The 12892-nt window shown below is 33.1% G+C and overlaps 1 protein-coding gene across 6 annotated transcripts in view; it reads right to left on the minus strand.

The window, feature by feature from the left end:
• LOC106460528 (sideroflexin-2-like) overlaps positions 1-12892 on the minus strand; it is a 108474-nt gene that overhangs the window by 88290 nt on the left and 7292 nt on the right. Inside the window, exons 1-2 of one of the 6 annotated variants that reach the window (XM_022387274.1) lie at positions 9328-9440; positions 5048-5240 (exon numbers count right to left, since the gene is read on the minus strand). In XM_022387274.1, coding sequence (XP_022242982.1) covers positions 5048-5208 — 161 coding nt within the window. In that variant the 5' untranslated portion in view covers positions 5209-5240; positions 9328-9440. The other 5 variants (XM_022387275.1, XM_013920244.2, XM_013920246.2 and 2 more) reach the window with 5 other exon arrangements.

Below are 12892 nucleotides of genomic sequence, written 5' to 3' on the forward strand. Positions count from 1 at the left end.
TAAGTTTAACGTAACCTACGGACGAGGTACCGACCTACCCCACCCAGAGACAGGAGTACTATAGACGAAAAGAAGGGAAAGGTAAGACCCTCGAAAATAAAGAAGGTAGTATATATATATATATATATACTAAATGGTAACTTATCCAGTCACAGTCTCATGAGAGAGTGAAGGATAGCAACAGGTGGATGACGGTGCCACAACAAGGAAGAAACCGCCTCCCAAAGCAGAGAATGGGAGATGGACGTATGAAGAGCAGTCCTAGTGCTCGACAGTCGAAGTACCTCCAAAGGACAACAGGATTAACATAAAGAGAAAAGTGCATTGATGCCGGGTAGAAGGATAGAAAGAATAAAAGGCCAATAAAATAAAAATCCAAACCCTATGGGTAAGGGAGGAAGCGAAAAAAATCACACAAAAAGAAGTGGAGTAAGAGAAGGAAACCATGGAAATGGATTCCACAGAAAGAAGCCATAAAAACAATGAAGCAACCCACAAAATGTCTTGGACAGATAAGGTTATCTGGATCTGACTGAGAAAAAATGTGGAAGATGTTAAGAAACGAAAAAGTCAACAAGAATATACTACATGAGCCACGAAAATGTAGGTTGATAAAATCCTCAACAAAGAAAACAAATTGAGCTGAAACGGCTGAGAAAACAAAATCTGTGCCAGACAGGAAAGATCAATCAGAAATACCTGAACCAGAGTAACATGGATGAAAAACATTTTAGGAAGAAGACTGATGGAATGAAAAAATAATAATAATGTTATAACCTGGGTGTTATCAGAATGTATCGAAAGCCAGGGAAAGTGGATGATAAAGTAGAGACCAAAACAAACAAACCACCCGGGAATTAATAAAGGATTCAAAAATGTCACGTGGAGAGGTATCCCACAGGAGGCAGAGCCACCAACAATTTTGGAGGATTTAGAGGTCACTCTTTGGGAGAAAGTGTGGCAAAACTAGAAAATCAATCAGCAATGAGGGCAAAAGCACCTGGAACACGACTATCCAGGAGACATATGTCAAGTGTGTGGATTCAAAAAGGGAGATTCACTGTCTACCACAAAGAGAACAAGAATGAGTGTTCCCTTGGTGAGTGATATAAGCCACCACCATCATAGAGTCAAAATGAAACAAGAATAGTCAAATCCAGAACAAGTGGAAGAGAGTAAATGAAAGCACATTGGACTGGTGGAAGTGCCAGGGTGTGACAGCAATAAAACACTTTGCCTGTAGACCATTGTCCTGAAGCCTCCTACTGATCAAACCACATCCCCCACCTCTGGAGATGAGCATCAGTGATAAGAAATAATCCATAAGAGGGGAAGGAAATGGTAAACCTGATGGTGTAGGGAATATGATCAACTATCAATGCATATAGATAAAGAGGGAAGGATGAAAATTAAGAGGAAAATCAAATGAATGGCTCAGATAACAGAAAATGCTATCAAATGCATTAGAGGATGAGAATGGATGGTCCTGATGGAGATGTGTTTAAAAATATGGAATCAAAACAAGTCTAAAAGGCAAGGCACAAAACTGGGATGAAAGCACCTGGTGAAAGAAAATCTAAGACCTGGGAATGTAAATTAAGAACATGGGCATTACCAGTCGTACAGAAATAGCCTACCCAAGTGTGATCAAAGACTGCACAATAAAATGGGGAAGACCCAAGAAGTGACTGAGGCAGGACCAATTGATCCAGAACCCCAAATAGCATCAAGCATACAAGACAAATGGAGAAAACCCGTAGGAAGGACAGGAAGTAGCAGGACATGTAAAAGAATAAAGATGACAATATCTCAGAATGAAACAAAGAAGCAACAAAAAAATTTTCAAATAGCATAGCAGATACCCCACATGATGCTAAATGTACAGGAGGAGCCCCAAAAAAATGGACCAGTGGAGAAAAAGATCTGACTTTAAGTCCCTATTAGCAGTGGATAGTAAACAAACAGCAGTGTTCCACCCAAAAATATCCCAAAAGTAAAAAGGCCACATGTGGAGACAAAGAACTGAATATAGCAAATGCCCCAACATGGAGGGAAGAAGGAGGAGATATCCAGAGAAAATCCCTAAATATAGTTGAAACACCTAACAAAGGAAGTGGAAGGTAAACATAACCTGTAAGAGAGTAGATAGAGTAATACGAACCTGAAAAACTAGGTAGGGGAGAAAATGGATAGGATTAACAGAGATCCGAAGAATATAAAATCAAGAAGAAATCTACCTGATGGTAAGCTAAGGCAAAAATAATTAAAGTTTGTATAGAGTGAGGCTTGTAAATACCCACTCTCAAAAGAGAGACACAAAGAACATATGAAACAATGTCAGAAGGGGAATATACTGTTATGACAGTGGAAGTCGCATGATGCTGGGAGCATGCGCTGGAGTTCTAGAAAGATCGAGGAACCTGTCAAACGTCCTAGCAGTTGCTAGACGTGCGCTCTTATTGTATATAAGCGTGGCAAATAAAGTGAGAAAATTAATCGGAACTGGAGTAGCAGATAGAGAGATTAAAGATAATAAACACAGTTAATCAAGTCAAGTGGGCGGTAATGACCATAAGTAAAGTGCATGAATCATTGTGAATTATAGTGTGTGTTTAACTTAAAGTGACTGTGAAAATTAAGTGTACTGCAAAGTTGAATTGAGAAAGAATAAACTAGTTTTATTTAAGAAAGAACTTGTATAGCTGAAGTTTCTCGGAAAGAATTTCTACAGAAAATTAACAAACGAACACAGACGTAACAATACTATGAAACGTGTCTAAAACAAAAAACTGAGATAGGTCTAGCAGATTCTGCAGTAGAGGCCTGGAATGCAATCCATGATAAGGTGGGTGAAAACAGACAAAATCTATAACATCAGAAATGGGTTCAGCTATTATAGGAGCCAGGTGAGCAATACTAGAAGCAGGGAGGGTGAATGCCAGCCCCCAGGGGTTCACACAAACAAAATTAAGAGTAAGAAGTATAAATTATAAATTAAACAAAACTAATGGTAAGAAACTGTGTAGTGAAATAAATATATGTAATAAATGTTATGTATTGAAGAAAATAAAATAGTTAACCTAACTATCAATTAACCCGGAAGTATAACCACAGGTAAACTGAACTTAACAGACACTCGTTAAGCCTAAGCTAACAAGATATTTAACTTAATTAGCCATTAACATGCATGTAGAACTACAGGTAAACTGAAAATAACATACATGTTTCATCAAAAATTGCAGGACAAAGGATATCACTAAGCTCGAAAATAAAATTTTTAACCAAACAATAAGTATTGGGAGAAGTCAGTGCGGACCCCGGCTCAATGGTTCCACACAAACCAAGTTAAAAATGAAGAAGTGTAAAAGATAAATAATAACAAAAATGAAATAAACATTAATTTATAAAATGAAATAAATGTGTATTAACAATAACCTACATAGGAGATGTGATGTATGGAAGAAAAACAATATAGTTAAACAAAGTAAAATGAATTACAGGTAATCCTAAAATAACAAACACCCTAATATCAGTGGTATAGGAGAAAAGATACAACTAAACCTAACTTCTAACCTGAACTGGACTATGAGTATCAGCCAATCTAACGAAACTTATATTGTAGAACTCCAATAACTACAGATAATAATATTTAAAATCAAATTATTCAAAAACTATAACAGTATAACGTCTCATCTTTCCAAAGTTAGTAGACTCTATGTCAAAATATGTAGGCCCCCAAACTCAAGGCAAGGCCTGATGAAGGTCAAATCATTGGATGATCATTCTCCTGATGAAGTACAGCCAAAAATCTTCTTACAAAGTACTGCTACCTGAAGCCTGTGTAAATGTGCTGATAGAACATACAACCTCTGAAGTGGTAACATAGAATTCATATAGCAAAATGAACAACCAAACACAACTGTGTTTGCAGAAATAAATAAAACGTATTTGTAATGAAGCAATAAGTTCCATAACTGGGTAGAAATAAAAATAATTCCACTTTGGAATAAAACAACAAGTTACAAATATCACTATTGTATAATATAGAATGAACTTATTCATAGAAATTAATACAAATATATGGAAAAAATTAAAATTAAACTTGAAGAGAGCATAAACTAAATTTTACAACATGAGTACTGCCAAACAAAGTGAATAGAGGGAGTCAGCTGTGTGAAGAAAGTATGTTGCACTCTTACTGGTGAAGTGCTGTCGCATGATGATTTAAATGCGAGACTCACTGGAATCAGTGAATTAGCTTGGACACCAAGGTTACTAAGTAAAAAATAATTTCTACAATCAAGACATTTGTTTCATAAGAAAGACTTTTCTATAAGGGCTATACATTTGTGGAATGACCTGCTTGATTTTCTGGAGCGTGTTCTAATTTTGAAGTTGCTTATATCTTTTGATGGATAGGTATATTAATGAAACAGACAACACTGAGCATGGGTTGATTTTTTTTTCTGGATAGAAGGATAAATTCTATGGATTAAATAGACTTCTGAAACTTTTTTCTAAACAGTTTTTTTATGTCAAAACAGGTGCTCTTAAAAATAACTGTTGAAGCTTCCAAGTGTTCACAAAGAAGTAGCCTCAAAAACAAATGTTCTTTACCATAGTATAAAATCTCTCACATCTTAATTCTTTACACTGAATATTTTAACAGAAAAATTAACATTTTAATGCTAAAGAATGATTAAAAAATTTTCATTTGCTGAATTGTTTCCCCATTATTTATTTTTATTGTGGTATACAACAAAATAGCTAACTAAAATTAGCAATGTATTTTTGGAAGACTTTTTCTAATTTATTTCAGAATACCAGCAGTGGTTTATAGAATAAAATTGTTACTTCTGAAAAAACTAGTATTAAATAAAATAACTATATTTATAACTTTACCAAATAATTTCTTTGTATATCTTTCATTCTAAAAAACTCTTATTATTGTTAAAAATTGAAGTTATAGGATACAAAGTATTTCAAACAGTTTTAATATTGAAAATTGTAGACTTACAGTGACATAAATGTTAAGAAACATGAGTACCTGTATAAGGCAAGTAGTTCTTTTGCCTTATATAATTGTTCTTCACTTGCTAAAACATGACGAGGATCTGTTATGCTGAAGAAATACTTTAACCTGCCAATGAAATTTGTTTGGTCCCAACAAGGTGCATCTACATTTAACCTCATAACAGTTTCATCCATTCTCCTCTTTCAAAATTACAACCAGCAATCAACTGAAATGAAACAAGCTCAGTGTTCATTATATAAAAATACAACAAATATATATTTAAAAATGAATACTTCTGTTTAACAGAGATACTTACTACTTATATAATACAGTTTGTAATCACTCTCTAAAAAAAAAGAAAAAGGAGAGATTAATAATAAATGCTTAGTATACTCAAGTAAAGCCATCAAAAGACTGACTGACTGACTTTCTTTAAAATCAGTGTGAACAAAGCATGATTAAACAAATGTAACAACATAATTAAAAAATTGGGAATTTAAAAGTCTGCAAATAGGGATTTTAAAAAAGTAAGGAAACAAGGCTGGAGATACTGTAGAAATTATTTTCTAAAACTACAAAGCCCTATTTTGGTTCATGCTGTTACCTAAAATTACATTTGGTGGAGTCAAAATAAGGATTTGTAGTTTGAAACCAAAGAAATTAAACAATGGTGGGGTGTTAAAAGTAGAAAAACTTAATTTCAAAGCAATTAACACAAACACAAAAATTGTAAGTATGACTCAAGCCATTATTGTGATTAATTAGTAAACATTTATGTTTTGAAAATTTCTTATTAGCTGATTGTCCCATTACTTTTTCACAAATAAAAATATCCAAAATAACATGTTGCTGTAATCATGTGTTCTCCTCTATGGTTGTTTATTTTCAAGACAATTATTACAAATTTTTGAGCAAATAAAATAATTAGTCTAAAATCAATCCAGAAAGTATATAATATGATTTGATTATACCCTAAACACAGGGTATCAAGAGATATTTTGGGTATGTCCATTTGGAGTTTCTAATAAAATTAGTTTTTTTAAGCACATTCTCTCCTTTATGCATATACCTAGTGCTGATACTCAAATTATACCATTTTGTAATATCATTATACACAACAGCCAAGACATCTGTTGTTATCAATAACTGAAAGGGTAAGAGTAAATTGCATTCTTCAATAAAAATCACTAAACATGAAATTGAGAGAACTCCTTTATGTGTTCTCCTTTACTTCAATTTTTGCATAATGATTTTCCTGCCATATTTGGATTCCACCACGTGCAGATGATTAGGGTTGGGCAGATTTGAAATGTATCAGTCACAAATCAACTCATTTTCATGCAAGAAAAGTCCTTGAAAGTGGGATTACATAACAGGTGTGTATCTCTTTAACTATATAACTAACATTCCAATGGTGTGAGTTGTGGTAGTTTTAGGTTTAAATGACTGATAAATTACAAAGCTAAATCTGTGAATGATAATTAGGTGTCTATTTACAGAAACAAATAATTGGGGAGATGGTTAGATGCATGTAAAGAAGTTCACAGAATGGGTAAAGAAGATCACCATTTTAATTCAACTCCTTATATATGCTTGCATTTCTAAGTACAATGCCACATTATAATAAAAGCTTATGTTTATGATATGTGGAAGTAGTCTAATACAAAATAACTATTCTTATTAGCCTGCTATAGCTGAATTTACTGTAGAAATGTAAAGGAGATCACATTAATTTCTACACCTGTCTTTGCTAATATACAGAGGTGTTATGCATAGTGATGGATTTCTTATTTGTATTTGTAGAATGGATGGTAAACAAAGTCGGCAGCTGAAATATTATCACAGAAAAAAAAAGGCAGCAGAAGGGAAAACCTTCTTACAATTTGTTTGCTTTTTGGCTTTTTATTCTAGATACAATATAATCTGGTAAAGGAGAACACATGTGAAATACAGTAGCCATCTTCATCAAGGTGGAAAAATATGACAGAATGTAGCTCGAGTGCTAGATTCTTGGCACGAGATTTTTCAGTAGTTATATTTTCAAGAACTGTATAAATCATACTTATAGGAGAAGATTTCGTTTTTAACATTTTCCAGTTGAAAAACGGACACTTAAGAAAGCATGGCCCATAAATGCATAGCTTCTTTAGACTCCTTAATATTAAAACTCATTTTCCATGTTCAATCCTATTCATAAAAATGGTCAAGTACTGCTTTCTTGATAGAATAAACTCTTCCCAACCTTTGAGTGAAAATAAAAATATTACTTTCTAAGAACCTAACTATATCACTGACATAAATAATGAACAATACAGATCACAAAGCAAATCTGATGAGTTAGATTCTCCCAAAGACAGAAGTGACCTTTTATTGCAACTCATTGGTTCCTACTACCATAAGCAATTGCAGTTAAACACTAAAATATAGCAGGCAAATTTCAGTTTAGAGTACTTAGACTGTGAAATCCAACATCACCTGTTATATTTCTGTTACTTTTAGTATTTGACTACACAAGCCTGCACATCAAGCTAATTTTCTATTCATTTCTTCACCAATTCAATAACTATCAAACTTACTAATCATATATTGTAAGGCACTTACCAAAGACTTTCTCTAACACACACACACATTTAAAATCATAGCATAAAACATAAGAATTAATAAGTAATTTTTAATAATTATAATCCAAGTAATACTTACAGCTGAAAGGAAACCATTACCAATTAAGTTACTCTTACATTCCACAATAAGTGAAATGATGGCATTAGAATGCAGAATGTCAAATATTCTATTAATGTTTTTGCTTTTTAGAGCATTTACAAAAACAAATATTTAAGGAAAATTAAGTAAGTAGGTATTTCCTGGCAGCCTGGTATCAATTGAGGCTTTCATGTAGATGCTCAAATAGGTTTATTCCCATTTAGTCTACCCTAATGTAACCAAATACCAAAATAAACATTTTATATTTTTTCTGTAAACTTGGTATGCCACTATATTGTAAATGAAAAAACTTTAAAGCAGTATTATAATTTCTTGAGAAAAAGATAGGTTTTTATGTGATACATTTGTATTGTATGTACATACAAAATATGAATGTTTTAAGAGTATATTGCATCATATTGTAAACAGTATAAGTACAAAAATACTTTGTTTCTAAAACTTTGCCAAAGTGATTTTTTTATCTAAACTTTATTCTGTATTTGACAAAATGTTGATTGTATTTTTTTAGGTTTGCACCCATTTCCTCTTGTCCCATTTAGTCTATTGCCTAAGGAAATAGACGAACTGGAATGTTACCCTCAAATAATCCAAACACCAGATCAGCTAGCTCAGTCAGTAAACTAAACATGAGACTCTCAATCTCTTTTAGTTGTTGAATAAAGCAGATGTGAAATAATCTTTAGTCAATCTTTCTCCCATTATCTAGCTTGTAAAGATAGGGATATATGATTTATTCTTCTATTAATGAGTTTCTCTCTTTTCACACTGTTATCACCATGGCCAATAGAAATTTTCATTTTGTGCAAGACTCAAGTTATGTGCCAACTCAATGGCAGGTCTAAACCAACTTGAAATAAACTTATTTTTAATATTTAATTCTTATTTAGTAACATAACATCAATCACTACTCATCAAAAATATTTAATTTCACCTGCAAATAGCCAAACTCAAAATTGATATACAGCCACCAAGCAAATAGCCAAATGGCCATTTAGTAGCTATTTAATGTTTGAATAGCCTAGGGCCTGAAATTAAACTACTTCCATCCATATCATTTGCATTATTCACCTGTGTTGATGTTCACACAAACTTAAACTAACAAATTTGTGCACTAATTTCTTTAAACCTCCATGGGTTACACAATACAACTTCATTTACCAACAGGACTCAAACTAATTTAGAATTAACATGATAAACTGTGTCAAACTAAATGTAATTTATTTTCTTGGGTAATTTTGTTTCACATTTCCAATAAAATATTTTTCAATTCTAAACGTGATATTACACAGTACCCTTTTTAAAAATTCCAATTAACACACGTCTCACCCTAAACCAAACTTTCACAACTTTACAAGTAAAGACCTTGACTAAATAGCGCCACACGCCCATTATTAATACTAATAATAATGAAAAATAATAAAAATACATTGAACGGAAAATAAAGAACGTAGAAATATATTTCATAATGTAATATGAAAAATAAAATGAGAGAAAGAAAAGCAAAATATGAGAAAAATATTTCATCAACTTACTGAGTGAGTAAGATTAGAAGGTTTTGCTTTATATATATATATATATATCTGACATTTTACCTGAAAACATAAATATTACTTGCAGGTGGAATGATTTTTTTGTGACATTTAATTTGTAACATGATTTATAAATGTCCCCGAACAATCAATAGTGCAATCAGCGGGTTCGATTTGTTTGTTTGTAGTTAAGCGCAAAGCTACAGAAAGGGCTATCTGTGCTCTTCTCACCACATGTATCTTGTCGTGATATAAAAGACTGTTTGGTTTAAATATTAGTGATTAATTTATATTTGTGAATGAATATTTTATTATTTTTAAGTTTTGTTATGATAAGAGTTAAAAGCAGACGATTGTAGAAGGTTTTGTTAATAAAATTGGTGACGAGAATATAGAAAGTGGCCAGACGACTATGTAATAAAAATATAAATAGCGTGAGACGAGCGGGAAGTTGTACTAGTAATAGTAGACAAACAGATAAAAGCAAAGTTGATGTGAAGTTAAGTAACGTAAAAGTGATAGGCCTAACATTTGAAAAATATATTAGATAGAAAATAACACTAACAGTGGAAAAAGAAATAAGAAAAATAAGTTTATTGTGTCAAAGCAAAATTCTAAAGTAAGTGAATCAGCCTGTGTGCACTTTGACTAAAGGAACATAGGATTTCAGAAGGAAGAACACCACAATCGTAAGTGAATCACACCAGACTATTATTACGATAGTATTAGAGAAAATAGTTCAGGTTGTCAACTGAGGTTCTACAGTAATTGAACAGGCCTAAGTGGATTTTTGACAAGAAAAGGAAAATTATACATACACTGAAATAACATCAACGATATGCTTATATTCTCTATAGTGTGAACGATTTATTGTACATATGGTAACTTGTTCCAAATATATATATTAGTTGAAAGCAAGTAAAGTGTGTGCTGTTTATTCTTAGTTGGATTTATCGCTAACAAGTCACACTCATAGACACCTACTGTAGAGCTCACTGGAAGAATCCTAAGCCCAACAACTACATAGTATATATTTATACTATTAGGAAATATAAGTAAAAGCCATTTATTTCGACAACTGCCCCTAAAAAAAACATATACATGTATAATATTTTTTTTGATCTGACATATGGAAACCCAGTTTCTAACGTTGTAAGTCCGCAGACATACCGCTGTGGCACTGGGGGCCAGCGGGTTCGAATCCCTGTCACCAAACATGCTCACCTTTTCAGCTAAAGAGACGTTGAAATGATCAATTAATCCAATTATTTGTTGGGAAACGAGTAGTCCAAGTGTTGGTGGTGAATGGTGTTAACGAGCTGCCTTTCCTCTTGTCTATTACTACTAAGTTAGTAATAGTCCTGGAGTGGCTTTGCGTGTAAAATTAAAAACTCTGTATTAAACCACTATGATCAATGTTGCTTCAGGCCTCTATATCCTGAGGATCGCCTAAGTGAGACCGATAAAAGATACATCTTGTGGTGTACTGTGTATCTCCATGGCCTCTGTTAGACTGATGGAGACTATTCCATGTTGGACTTCTTACGGATCCACCAGGGGATAAGGCAGGACTATGTAAAGATATACACCAAGGGGAGAGAAAAGGCACAGTTGTTGCAAAGACAACTAAGTATTCCATGCCAAGACGTAGAAGAGTACAAGTGCCCACCATATAGATGTTTAGACTGCAGTGAACAGATAATATGTGATTATCACCATTACCCCCATGAACATTGCACGTATTGGAAATTTTGTGCTCTGTATGGATGGATAGCCACCAGCAATTGAGATGGGTTTCAGAACTTTAGAAACTATTTTTAGAGTGATTAAAAACTTGTTATTTTGTTGTAATAACCTAATGTTACCCTATACCTTGTTATATGTAGTGGTTATAAATTGTTAGTTATGCTTAATAGGATAAAGTTTTATGTGTTTTATATATATAATCCTTTATGTATAATTGTATTATGTATTATTAGCCAGCTGGTGAACGCCTTTTCTACAGATTCTTATCTAAATAATTACGTTAATCTATTATTATTATACCTAAGGTTAGATCATCTATATACATAGCTCTAGGCCCCTAGATCTATATAATGTATATATTGTAAGCATTGGCTGATAAAGAGAGATGGAGATAATGAGTTGGATGATAAATTTTGTTACAGTAACAAAATTTTTCTAAGGAGGGAGGAATGAAGCAACTTGAAAATTTTTGAGGAAATTTTACAATTGTTTCAGGATTTTGTTAGTTGAAAATACATAGAATAAAACTTAAAGGTTTTTTAGTATAAGAATATATAAAAAAGAGAGGTGACAAGAAGACGCCTGTGTTACCAAATAAGCTTGTGAGATGAGCTTGAGAATTAGTAAACAAGATCAAGGGCCTAGTTATGTAAGGGGTGTTGCCTAGAAACAAGCAACAAGACAAGTGTATTATGAAATAAGCTTGTGAAATGAGGTCAAAGCATAGTTATGTAAGAAACATTGCCTAAAGACAAGATGAATGCACTAGTATTTATGAGAAGTTGATGGATTACTGACCTCAACCCCTTAGAACTAAGAAAGATACAGAAAAGTTTGGTTTGGTGAATCATATCGGCACTTTGAGGTGATATTAGTTACAGTACATGGGTGTAGCAGTACAAATGAATAGGCAGCCAGCTAACACCACTTATCTATAACCAATTACTTGAGAGTTATGGTTATGGTTTATCCCGGGAATTCCCCTAAAGTATCCAATAGGAGCACAGGACTACTTGTGGGTGATGGTGTGTCCTATTTAGTAGGTTGAAATAATACTAAGAAAAGTTAGTTTAAAAAACCCATGTCAGAGACTGAAAAGTTAGTCTTCAATTCTCCAGTTAAGTTCTCCAGGACTGAAGAAAAGTTCTTCCAGAGATTAAGAAGTTCTGAAGAAATGTAGGTACCGAATGTGGCTAAGACCTCTAACAACCCAACTCTACTATAAGTAAAATCTCTCTCTCTTAATCAGTTAGTGTAGAGTCATAGAAGATAGTAAATGTATCTAGATAAAAGTGTTTACTATGATATATAAGTAGTAACTCAATAGAACTAATGTTTAAAGTGTGTAATGTTTTGGAGAAGTTGTTAAATGTTAAATAAATGTTATTTTAAGTGTTCACCATTAGCCTGAGACTCAGTTTCTTTATTCTAACTATAAATTTCCTCAAGTTAGCGACTTGTGGCTCCACTCATCACGACAAATCCTCCGATAAATAAATTTGGTGTAACAAGTAGTTTTAGTTGAAACTCCAACAATTAAGCCCACCAGGGTGCTGCTCAATACAATACTAGCCTAAGTATAAGATGCACTAGCAAGAGCACATTCTTTATTAAAGTTTTTGTTGCTCTTACTAGTCACACACCCTTTTCAGGCACACATAAAAACACACAATCACTTGTTTTATTTTGTATGAAGGTACATTGTTGTTTACATTATAAGTTTACATTATATTTGCTGCTTGTGTAACTCTATGCCCTGTGGAGTTAATTGTAGACCAACCATCACAGCCATCTAAAAATGTACCCGCATATGAGATGCGTGAAGCCCCTTGTTTTTGTAAGCCTGGGCTTCTATGCAGTGGTGGGATTCAGCCGGTTCGCA

The sequence above is a fragment of the Limulus polyphemus genome, unplaced genomic scaffold (assembly GCF_000517525.1).
Source record: "Limulus polyphemus unplaced genomic scaffold, Limulus_polyphemus-2.1.2 Scaffold787, whole genome shotgun sequence".
NCBI lineage: Eukaryota > Metazoa > Arthropoda > Merostomata > Xiphosura > Limulidae > Limulus > Limulus polyphemus.